Source organism: Oryza glaberrima, chromosome 4 (assembly GCF_000147395.1).
Source record: "Oryza glaberrima chromosome 4, OglaRS2, whole genome shotgun sequence".
In the NCBI taxonomy this organism is placed as follows: domain Eukaryota; kingdom Viridiplantae; phylum Streptophyta; class Magnoliopsida; order Poales; family Poaceae; genus Oryza; species Oryza glaberrima.
In genome coordinates this window covers 843021-855880 of record NC_068329.1, presented here as the reverse complement: position 1 = coordinate 855880, position 12860 = coordinate 843021, and the positions used below count along the sequence as shown (strand labels likewise).

At 44.3% G+C, this 12860-nt stretch overlaps 1 protein-coding gene across 1 annotated transcript; it reads left to right on the top strand.

The window, feature by feature from the left end:
- Window positions 1-7442: 7442 nt before the first annotated feature.
- LOC127772355 (ATP sulfurylase 2-like) lies at window positions 7443-11469 on the top strand. Its single transcript, XM_052298387.1, has 5 exons — window positions 7443-8089; window positions 10032-10437; window positions 10508-10768; window positions 10909-10995; window positions 11078-11469. The coding sequence occupies exons 1-5, from the start codon at window positions 7551-7553 to the stop codon at window positions 11201-11203; spliced, it is 1419 nt and encodes a 472-aa protein (XP_052154347.1). The 5' UTR covers window positions 7443-7550; the 3' UTR covers window positions 11204-11469.
- The last annotated feature ends 1391 nt before the right edge of the window (window positions 11470-12860 follow it).

The window sequence follows — 12860 nt, the reverse complement described above, 5'->3', positions numbered from 1 at the left end:
TTGAATATTGTTTTCTGTCCCCAATTTTGTGTTTATTCTTCTCGGGTTAGGGAACCGCGGGCTCCCGAAACCCCGCACGGGGACGGGGACAGCGAAAAAACAGCCCCCAGGGCTAGGACAGGGCCGGGGGGAGGGCGATTCGTACCTGTCCCCCCCGGAACGGGGTACCATAACCCGACGGGGATGTCCCCGGATTATGGTACCCCGTCCTCATCCCCGTCCCCGGCAGTTACGAATTGCCCGTCCCTTGGCCCTGTCCCAGCCCTCGGGGTTGTTTTTACGCCGTCCCCGCCCCTGTGCGGGGTTTCGAGGACTCGTGCGATCATGGTCTTCGTCTGGTTCATGATGTTGAGGACGTGGTTGGGCGCATCTTCTTGAAGTACAGTATCCAGAAGAGTGATTGCTGCTACTGCGTTCTGCTGTAGGGTGCGAAAAACCGTTGTCCCCTCAACGTCTTGCTGTCCAATGAGTTTATATGCTCGTCGCCCGGCTTCCAATGTGCATTGTCGTCGATCCTCATCCTCCTTTGCTGCCCGCTCGCGTTCCTGCTGCTCACGTTGCAACTAGGCTCGCTCTTGTGCTTGTCGTTCCTCTTCCAGTCGGCGACACTCGGCTTCCTGTCGTGTGCATTGTTATGCTTCACGTGCTTGACGCTGTTCTACTGTCTCATTATCGGCCATGAAAACGCTGAAAAAGAGAGGTGTGTAGTTGTCTTCATAGCCTTCATAAAGATCGTCGAAATCGTCGAGGTTGCTGAAGTCGTAGTTGTAGCCGAAGTCCTCTTAGTCGAGGATCTCCGTTGGCCGTGAGTCGACACCGGGAGAGCTGAGGTAGCCGTCCAATTCTTTGTTGAAACCGTCCTGAGAGGCTAAAGTATGACGCCGACTTCCCTGAAGCTAGATTGGATGGGGGCCAAGCCCGGATCCCGTCTAGACCTACGGGGAGAAGACGCCCTTGTGGTGAAAACAGCAGCCAAATCATCAGGAAGCTTCTTCAGGATTGATGGGTAGGCCACATCATCTTGATCTGGTCATGCCGAAGTAGATGAGATCTCGTCCGAGTGGTTTGAGGCCTACTCGGATAAGATAATCTTGGAGTAGATCTTGGCCGAGTTCGGGAGACCGAACGGGGTGGAGACCGCATCTCTTCCCGACTGGTTTGAATCCGAGTCGAGGAGAGAGATCTTGCAGAAGTCGTCGGTGATGAAGTCGAGGCTGCCGAACCGGTATGCCTGCCCGGGAGGGAAGATGAAGTCGTCGATACCTGAAACGATCCCATCGTACTAATCGGCAAAAAGCTTGACGCAACCCCTACCTGGAGCGCCAACTGTCGAAACAATATTTCGGCACTACTAAAGGGGGTGGCTATCAAGAAGGAAAAGTAGATGGGTTAGGAGACAAGAGATTTATACAGGTTCAGACCCTCTCAATGAGAAGTAATACCCTACTCCTGTCCGGGGATTGATCCGCCGAGTGTATTATTAATCGTATGATCTGGGAGAAAAGTTATGCCCCAAGAGGCACCCGAACCCCTCCTTATATAGGGGAGGAGTCCGTATTACAAGATACAACCCATATTCCTAACGGAATAGGCAGGTAAAGATAATACAATCGTAACCGACTAGGATCCTCGGGTATTTCCTTGATACACAAGTTAGGAAATTAATCCGAGTTTTTTAAAGATATTCTATCTACATATGGTACCCCTATACCCAGTCGGATATGCATGCTATGTGGGTATAGGGTACCAATAATCTCCACAGTATTCAAGTTGCTAAATTCATCTCAGGATCTACCCAAAATAGGCAAAATTTGTTATAGGACACCCAAAAAATGTGTAATTAGTGTTCGACACTGTAAAGACGCGAGGTCCCGGCACGGGAGCGCAAGATGAGGAGGTGGAGGAGGAGAAGGCATCCTGTTGCTCGGGGAGTCCACGGCGTAGCGTCCAGTGGCTGCCGACGAGGCCGACGTCATGCACGAGATGCAGCAGGTGCTATCCTTGGCCGCGCTCTGTGTTGCGCGCTGACGGACCGACCGGCCATGAAGGATGTCGTCGCGTTGTTCAAGGAGATCCGGCGTCCCGCGTTGTCCGGTGGTGATGACGCCACCAAGCCACAGCCGCCGCCATCATTACCCACAAAACAACGCTAGCATCGCCGGTGTCAGGCGCACACTCGTCGAGCAGCTCCTTCGCTGTCATCTTCGACTATTCCGTCTGAAATTTTTGGAAGATTAGTAAAACTAACGAGCCGTAATTAGTTAATCGGCACCATAATCTGTTGATTAGCCTAGAAATAAGCAGCAGCAATGTTGTATTTAGGTGTAATTTCCCTCACTGTACATTAGTCTAAGCAATTTGCACGCGGGAAAAAGACTATGAGAAGAGATAAAAGAAGGAACAAAAGTAGTGAACTTTTGTCTTGTTCATTGTTATGTGGAAATCTCTAATTCGAGCCCAGTGAGCTTAACGAGAATTCAGGGACTTGTTTGGTAGAGTTCCTAAATCCTAAATTTAACGCATGTGGTAGAGCTCCAACTTCTAAATTTAGGGCCTGTTTGGCACAGCTCTAACGAGCTGGAGCTCAGCCAAACAGTTTCAGCTCCACCAAAACTGGGAGTGGAGTTGGGTGGAGCTCTCTCACAAAATGTACTGGAGTTGTGGAGCTGGGTTTAGGCGTAGCTCCACAACTCCACTCCAGACTCAACTCCTGGAGTTATATTTAGGAGTTGGAGCTGTACCAAACAGGCCCTTAGCTCTAGGAGTTGGATCTGGAGTGGAGTTATGGAGCTGCCTAAACCCTGCTCCACCTCTCTACTTCATTTTGTGAGAGAGCTCCACTTAGCTCCGCTCCCATTTTAGGTGGAGTTGAAACTATTTGGCTAAGTTCCAGCTCCAGAAGGGGTGGAGCTGGAGCTGGAGCTGTGCCAAACAATCACTTAGCTCTAAGAGTTGGGTCTGTAGTGGAGTTGTGGCGCAGTAACTCTACCTCTCTAGTTCATTTGGTGGGAGTGCTTCATCTAGCTATGCTATCATTTTAGGTGGATTTGAAACTGTTTTGCTAGGTTATAGTTCCAGAAGAGATGGATTCGGAGCTAGAGTTATGCCAAACAGACTCTATATACACCGAGAAGAGAGGGAGAAAAGGAAAGGTGGGAGAGTGGTGTGAGGTGTCAACCACATCAGCATCATGTACTCCCTTGGTCCCATAAAAAAAATCCAATCTTAGATGAAGATTCGATACAATGAATCTAGTCAATTTTCTGTTCAGATTCATAGTTGTATCAAATTGTTGGCAACTTTTTGTGACAAGTAGACAAGCACGATCGCAACACCTAAGTGCCTTGCGGTGATATGAGAGTCACCAACCACCCTAATCCAGCAAAAGCTAGATCAAGATAGGTTTTGATAGAACAAACCGGCTAGCGGAGCCGATTTAGATAGATTGGTGGATTACTACTCGTCTCGTGGGCACAACAGAAGGTTTTCAGGACAAACCTTCAAAGGATTCCGCACTCTTGCAGCGAAGACGGATGATTTATGGCGCAAATCGACAAAGATGGATGAACTAAACTAGGGCTAATTGAAAAGTAGAAAGCAATATTGAAAAAACCGATTCAATTGATTGATTGTTGGATGTTACATTGTTTGAATCGGCCTTTTCCCTTAAATAGGGGGTTGGTCTTGCCCTCTACAGGCCCTCCTCCACGTCTAACTCGGGGTAGAAACCAATGGAAACCCGAAACATTCCTTCCAGAGCAAGGAAACTCGAGACCCGACAAAAACAGACTCAGGCTCGGACTCTGCCGGTTAGACTGGTGTTAACGACCAAATTTGGTAAATCATGAATCAGGTTCAACATCGGAATCAAAGTGGATTCGGCGAAGAATTGTATTCCAGGAACAGAGTGCACATCGGCTGCGAGGGCGTCGGCTGAAGACCACAGCGGCTGAGATGGATCGGACAGAAGATAGCCGATACAGCCGACGAAGTCGATTTCATTAAGATGGTTGTAAAACTGTTTCCGGGATTGATCAACGTGCTACACAAGAATTGCCACGATGGAGATAAGCTCACGGATAGGCAGTTGTATCTATTAATTAGGATATTTTAAATAGTTTCTTTAGAGATATGTTTTGACAAGAGTCTGTTGTAAAGACTTGTTCGCATCTTAGAAGTTTGTTAGAGATAAGAGTCGTGTCCAGCAAGGACCAGTCATGTATCTTGGGTATAAATATAACCCGACCCATGTAATTAACAACAACAGTTCAATAACACTTTCAGCGCATCGCCACCCTTTTCTACTTTTATTGTTTTGACGAGTTCTTACTTTCAGGTTGAGCTGCATCGATTTCGATCTTCAACAAGAGGTAAACTTGTCATGGCGGCTTGCGTTCTCGGGATTAGTGCTTCCATCATTATGATACTCTAATCTTGTTTATGTAAATCATCGAGTTATCGTATATGCTTCATAATCTTTGTTAATTTCACAATCTAACCTGCAATCGGCTAGCATTTATCACTAGAAAGTAGCCGATAGAGTTAGATCTCGTTGTTAATCTAGATTATATAGCGTATCTACCATCTCTTAGAGGTTTTCATCATCTAGCTTAGATCTTGCATTTATTCTTATGCTTAATGCTGCATCGGTTGAGTTCGATCTATTAAGTAATATGCATAACCACACTATCTAGCTTGGTTTATGATTATCAATAGATATAGTATCGGGGTTTCAGCCGATTTTACCTGATTTAGCTGCTTTATACCTTACATGCTTGCTTGATAAGTTAAATCCGCCCTTTATATTAAGATCATATTGCGTTAAAGTATATTAGGCTTTCTGTTTGATATATTTGTCATGTTTTAACATCTTAATATAGAGTGGTATCGGAGTATTAGCCGATACATGCTAGATCGTTTTGATCTGCTATGCTATAAACGTATGTATAATAGCTGTCTTAAAGTATCTTTAAACATAAGTGATTTATACTATCTCGACTTGCTGTTTGATCTATCCCAATCACTTAGTTTAAGTATATTTCGAGAAAAGGATTATATATCATTGATGTCCACAGCCGATCGAGTAAATTTAGCTTTACATTGCTTTATTCTTTATTGCCGGTCTAATGTCAATAATATAGGTTTAATGGTTGATGATATGTCATCGGCTCCTAGCCGATCGGCTATCGTTTATAAATTTAACCTCGGTTTTCTTGTCTTTCTTTCTTGTTGATTGTAAGATCAAATCAACTGGCACACCTTCGAACCCAAGAACAAAATTTAGGACCTGCACTAGAGTTAAGCAGATCTCCCAGGCCAGTGTGTGTTTTTTGCATCAACAACCGGCCTTCTGGCGGTGGAATGACCTGCCCACATACGGCGGTCAAACCGGCCCTCCTGGAGGAAAACCGGCAGAACTTTCAAACTTTGTCAATTTTCCCTATTTCAATCCTAGATGCCAAATTTAGGTGTAAACACAGATCCTTAGATTGAGTTTTATTTTTTCCTTGACAGGGGAGGTAATCTGTTAGAGAGACAAATGCGGTTTGGATCTACATGACATAATTTATCAAGTTTAGAAATCTATACCTGCATTTTACATGTTTATGAATATAGATAATATCCGTTTATAAGTTCAAAGAGCGCTACCGTATTTTACTCTTTGTATAATTGTTTTTTTATAAAATGAACGATCAAAATATTAAAATATTAAAAATCAACGGGGTCCAACCTGAAAGTATCTTGTTTCAGAGGCAGAGCCCCTCTTCAACCTCTTCAAGGGGCAACCGATCCTTTATGCACGTGACAGATGAAGGTGCCAGGAGGCATCTTATTAATTCGACTTCGTACTGTTGTGCATACGCTTAATTAGTTCGTTGACGTCATGTTTCAATAATGACCCAATATTGTCCTACTCAAATTAAGTACCCTTTCAGTTTCAATAATTCGATTTCTGTTAATGAACCTGAACATATACATATCAGATTCGTCGTACTATCATTTAATCTTTCTTTCATTCTTTCGGAAAAAGCAACAAATATGCCCCGCTTTTGCAAAACTGTCGCAAATTAAGAAAGGGCAAGGCGAATCAGAGATTGCACATCATGTGCAACAATCCAAAACAAAAGAGGTGCCCAAAAGGAAGAAGATGGCATCTTGGCTCTTGGTCCAAAATGTCACGCCAAGTCTATCTCCATTTATCCTGTGGCTCCCAAATTTTTGAAGCTTCTCTTCATCTCTGAAAGCGAAATTTTCCAAGCATCCAAATCTACAAATGAATGAAACCATATCATTCTACATCATTGCTCGCTTTTTCCATGGCGATTCGTGGACATGAAACGTACATGATGACGGCCGTGCGTTTGGAATCGGAATCAATACCCTTTTTCTATGCTCCGTGACTTCACTTCAGAAATGATTGATGCTCAAGAGAAAGAGGAACACAACTCTGTTTTTCATGGCTTTGGACAAAGAAATTGTGCACGCTATCTATAATTAAACCAATTTTTAAAATGCATGTATGTAATGGTAGAGCCAGCGACGTTATCGGAAGATCAAATTTCTAAGTTGTCAGTAACTATTTACAAGTATCTTTTGGTAGTCATCAGTCAGCGTTGAAGCCCAGATGGCCGCTTGACACGTCCCAAGAGTTAACTGCTATCTATATGGAATTCTCTTTGAAATACAATAGTTATCAATAGTGGTCTCTTAGCGCTGCTAATTAGGAATACTTGTTGACATAGAAGAAAGAGAAAGAGGATAGACAAAATATCGTTGTTATGCATAACAACGGCTTAACAACGACTTTTAATCACTATAATATAGAAATATGGTTGCATGAGGGGAAAAATGGAAATAATATTAACAAAAGAAATATTTTTTGAGTTAATGATTAGAGCCTTTGTCGTCTCAATTATTGTAAAGACATGGTCTCTAAATAATTTTGTATTGTATAAGAGACCATACTCAACTCTACCATTAAAAATACCCTTACACAAAAGACTTGTACCAATTCTCTGACCGCGGTCTCGCCTCGTCACGGTGCGATACTGCCGGCGTCGTCACGTCCACGTTATTTTCGTGCATCTATTCAGTGATTCCGCCAAAAAAATTTAAATCCCGAATTTTTTGAAAAAAAACATATCAATAATATATTTTCAAATTTAATTCATGGATCAACAAGCTGTATCACTCCTGAAATGTATTAGTAATAATAATACTAATCAATAATTAGATACTACTCCCCTTTAACCCTTTACAGACAGTGCCTTGATCTGACATAATTGCATACGCAGGAGCAATAAGATATTATAACATAAAATTGTCAAAGATGTGGTCAACGAGTAAAACAATCAGAGTGAAAGTGTGTCACGTCATATGTCATCCCTACTTGATTGCTATATAAATATGAGCAAATCTCTCCAAACCATTCCAGGAACAAAGGGCAAAGCAAACCAATTAATAAACAAAAACAATAATCCATACTCCGCGCGCCCACGCCACGCCACGCCATTCGTCCCGTCGGTCGAACACCTTGCGCGCGCCCACCCATGGCCACCACCACCCACCTCCACCTCCCCAACCCCATCCCTCCCCGCCTCCACGCCTCCCCGCCCGCGCGCCTCCGCGCCTCCGCCTCCTCGCTCGCCCACCCGTCCCGCCTCCGCCTCGCCGCGCCGCGCCCGCGCCCGCGCCACGGCCGCCGCGCCATGTCCGTCACCGTCAGGAGCTCCCTCATCGACCCGGACGGGGGCGCGCTCGTCGACCTCGTGGCGGCGCCGGGGCGCCGCGCGGCGCTGCGCGGCGAGGCGGAGGCGCTCCCGCGCGTCTGCCTCGCCCCCGTCGACGTGGAGTGGGCGCACGTGCTCGCCGAGGGGTGGGCGAGCCCGCTGCGGGGGTTCATGCGGGAGCACGAGTACCTCCAGTCGCTGCACTTCAACTGCATCCGCCTCCCCGACGGCGCGGGCGTCGTCAACATGTCGCTTCCCATCGTCCTCGCCATCGGCGACCGGGAGAAGGAGGAGATCGGGGCCAGCCCCGACGTCGCGCTCCAGGGCCCCGACGGCGCCGTCCTCGCCATCCTACGCAGGTGACCTCTTTTTCTTGGTGAATTTTGTTTCTTTTATTAATCGCGATTCTCCATTTCATCTCTGTTTATCTGCATTTAATTACTGTTGGATCGAACACAAAATTCGTAGCTTTAGTATAGAAATGACTCCCACATGGTAAATCTGTTCAATTTTATCACGTATTGGGTCTGAAATACTTGTTTCTGATGGCAATTTACAATCTGTTGAAATTTCAAGGCAATTTTTCTTTTCGTAGAGGAATGTAGCACGCAGGAATCTTGGTTTGGAATTTCATTCTGATTCAATCAATCAATAAATCCAGCAACAGAATCCGATCCCCTTCTCCTAAGAAATAAAACAAAACAGAGAGGAACTACAGTAACAGAACAATTGCATCACTTACAGGGTACTATCTTTTAGTTGTGAGAAATTTTTTGTGCAAGCATCCTAGCCTGTTTGGGGACCATCACCATAGCAGTGTAGAGCACCACTAGTAAGTTCAATGGACAAGAGATTTTTGGAATAAGTTGTTGTTCTTTGACTGTGGTGTTGCTTTTCAGCCATGTCGCTCTCGTTGTTATTGCATAAGAATTCCCTACTGATCCGTTTTTTGCCATGCGAGGAACAGTTAAATTTCTTTTTAGCTGCGTAATTCGCGTCGTGTTAAGATTGAAGTGCCCATGTACTGTTTCTGTTTTGACGATTGAGAGAGACAGAGACTACTACAATTTCTTATAGAAGGAAAAATAAAAGTAGCACTTATCTAAAAAGAAGGTTAATGTTTGCAGATCTTACTGGCTAATTATGTGAGTTCGCATAGTAGCAAGCTGGCATCACATCAACTTGCATGTCACGACTCTTTTCATAATATATTCTTTCCCTTCTCATGGGAATCTACCCATATCACTAGTGTCCTCTCTTTCTTGGAAAAACAAACTATTTTTAATTCCAAACAAGCCAAACATATTTAAAAAATGTTAACTCCATCTAGATTTTGTAAGATTTTCAACAAGATTACCCATAGGGTAGGCAAAACATCTGCACCTGCTTTTTTGAAATGGTCAGCAAATACTACAAAGGGCAAATTACTTTATGTGAGATGCTTAAGAGGAAAAAACAAGTACTATTTTGTAATTGGGTAATTTGTTGGTTTCTTCACTTTAATTGATTAACCGTTAATCTGTCATATACTAAAGCACTTGGTTGACTAAAAATATTGGAAGATATTGTCTCAAAAGGCTAGGGGTTGTTTGGAATAAAGAAATTTTGTAAGAATCTAATCCTATGGAAAAAAGAAATGCACCCACTGGATTCCTGTAAAATTCCTATGGAGCTCATTTTAGGGTAATTTTGGAGGAAAAATAATTATGACGTTCCAACTAATTGGAAATTTTCCTTTTCACTTGACAAGGCCATCTCTATCTGAATTGTTGTGTTCATTCCTGTGAAAATCCAAACAACCATCTGTATCAATTCATGTGTTTCGAAGGCCATCTCTACCTGAATTCTTGTGTTCATTCCTGTGAAAATCCTAACAACCATCTGTGTCAATTCCTGTGTTTTGAATTTATGTAGGAATTTATTGTACATGACACCCAATTCATGTGTTTTTCAATTTCTGAATTCCAAATGGGCCCTAGTTCTTTTTTCTATTAGAGCTAGAATTTGTGCTAGGGAACACGAATACATTTTTCTGCGCCCTATTCTCGCTATTTTTGCATATGTTAACTGGTGTATGTGAAAATAAGGCGCAGAGAAATGACAGTTAACTGCTAGGGACTCAAATGTTCTATTTTTGCATATGAAAATTTTTCTGTCATGATACTTTATTAGTTTTTATGTGGCTGAAATTCATGGAAAAATTAATTAGATTACTAAAACATGTTAATGTGTTAGCGTCAATTTGAGTCCTGTTCTTAATAGAATATTGGATCCTCATACATACCTTTTTGTATTTCTTAGGGTGGAAATATACCCTCACAACAAAGAAGAAAGAATCGCAAGAACATGGGGGACAACTGCACCTGGTTTACCTTATGTAGATGAGGCAATAGCCCAAGCTGGGAACTGGCTAATTGGTGGTGATCTGGAAGTGATCGAACCCATCAAATATAATGATGGTCTTGATCACTATAGGCTCTCACCCCAGCAACTTAGGAATGAATTCGATAAGCGAGGGGCTGATGCTGTGTTTGCCTTCCAATTGAGAAATCCAGTACATAATGGGCATGCCCTGTTGATGAATGATACTAGAAGGCGCCTCTTGGAAATGGGCTTCAAGAATCCCATTCTACTGCTGCACCCTTTAGGTGGCTTCACGAAAGCTGATGATGTCCCGTTGCCTGTGAGAATGGAACAACACAGCAAGGTAGTCATTTGTTTATGTAATTATTTGCTAGTTCAAACTGTGCAAATTACTAAATGTGATCATATGGCAGGTCTTAGAAGATGGAGTCCTTGATCCTGAGACTACTATAGTGTCTATTTTCCCCTCCCCGATGCATTATGCTGGTCCAACAGAAGTGCAATGGCATGCAAAGGCACGGATTAACGCTGGTGCCAATTTCTACATTGTGGGTCGTGATCCTGCTGGAATGGGCCATCCAACGGAGAAGAGAGATCTGTACAACCCAGATCATGGAAAGAAGGTCCTTAGCATGGCTCCAGGTTTAGAGAAACTCAACATATTGCCCTTCAAGGTATTCGATGCACACAAAATTCATTAGCATTTAATGAATTATTATTTATTTGGAGGAAACATGTAATGTTTGATATCCTGTCCTTCTGCGAGATTGTATATATTTAACCAACTATTTGTTGTAAAAACTATTTGCTCCAGGTAGCAGCGTATGATACAGTGGCGAAGCAGATGGCGTTCTTTGATCCTTCACGGAGTAAAGATTTTCTGTTCATCTCAGGAACCAAGGTACAGATAATATTTCACGTAATTGCTTTGCAGCAGAGACAATTTTGTTCTGTCAAAAACTAACTTTACAAATCAAAACCAGATGCGGGCTTTTGCGAAAAGTGGAGAGAACCCTCCTGACGGTTTCATGTGCCCTGGTGGGTGGAAAGTTCTTGTGGACTACTACAATAGTTTGCAAACTGAAGAAGCGGCTGTGGCAACTGTATGAGAAAAACCTACTGGTTTGCTGAGATTGTTCAGTTGCGGCAGGCACAAGATCTTCAGATCTCTCAGAGATATTTTTTAGGGTTGATATTGATTGATGCGATGAAATAGTTATTCCAATTCATCAATTTTTGTAATGTGGTATCATGAAGCTTGACATTGGAACTCACTAGTGCTGGGTAAATTGAGCTGAAATTCCATTGTCATTGTTCTGCAACTGATTCGGTTCACCTACACAACAAATAAAGATGTTTTTTTTTCTCCTTTCTATTACTGTTCTCCGGCAGTGTGAAACCATGTGTGGTTATAGTTCTTTTGTGATGGGAAATTGACAAGTACCGGAAGTGCAAGAAGTGTGTGCGTGGACTAACATTGGTCAGGTTGCAACATCTGTGCCAAGACAACGGTTGTTTGGTTCACGTGTGTGCAGGTGATCAGGGTCGATCTTGGTCAACGGTGGATCGGGACTAGACTCAGGGAGGAGTTGAGGTCCAGAGCGATCAAGGATGTCGGGTGACAAGATTGGACACAAGGTTGCAGACGGTGGACGAACACCGTGTAAGAAGGTCTTCGCAACGGGCTTCACAAGGTCAAGTGCAAGCGCCGGGATTCACGAAGAAATTGGAAGGACAAGTGACTGTATAAATGCACTGTTGCTACAGTAAATGAGATCACTGTAGCCTTGCATGCATGCACGAGGTGATGTGCATATGTGCTATGATTGGTTGGCAGGGAGGCCACCAATCCATCATGATCATGGGCTTCGCCAGGATGCCACACGGCTGGACCGGACTGGCCCAGTCCAATATGGAGCAGGCCAGCATGATCCATGTAACGACGGCCCAGCTCGGCAAGCAAGGGCGTCAAGGCAGGAGGTTTCGGCGACGGCGCGCGCGTGAGGGACACGCAGCAGGCGCAGACTCGACCACGCGCTCTCGCGTGGGAGATCGACTACTTGCGGGACCCACGCCAAATTCGGACGGCGCGCGGGAGGAGAAGGCGCGCACGGGAATTGGCAAGGGCGCTCTCCAAGACGACGTGGCGCTCACTGGTTCGATGCGGAGGAGTCCCGCGTGGGACCCACGCGGTTTTGCGAGCGCGCGCGGGGCAAGGCACGGTCTTGCGTGGCCGCGTGGCGGCTTCCTGTTGGTGCAAGTGATGAGCACGCGGATCCGCACAGCATGGGGAGCTCGGATCGACTACGTGGCAGCAATCTGCTCTACTTCCTTCGAGTCTAAGGAACAGCGGATGGTTAAGATCAAGTCCAGGGTAGGGTTTCGCCCTAAGGGTATTTGAGACAATGTCTTAGGGGTCTTAGGCTATAAATAGAGAGATGGATGCAAGGATGGAGGTTGCTCCTTTTGTAATCCTTTTGAGATGCTCGGTGAGAGAGTTTCGGTGTGAGTTTGGAGTGTGTTTGCCCGAGAGGCTTTTAAGTTTGTGTTATGTTCCTCTGAAGGTGTATGTTTGCTCCTAGTTGAGCGGTTATTTTGCATCACCTATGAATGAAATGATTTGAAGGATTTTGTTTTTGTCTTGTTCATTTAAAATCCGCAATTTAAATTCCGCTTGCAATTTGAACTTTGTGATGATGAGTTTTGCTCTCTCCTCCTCACTTCTCTTCTAGTTTTGAGAATTCCTTCTCTCTTCTTTTCTAGATC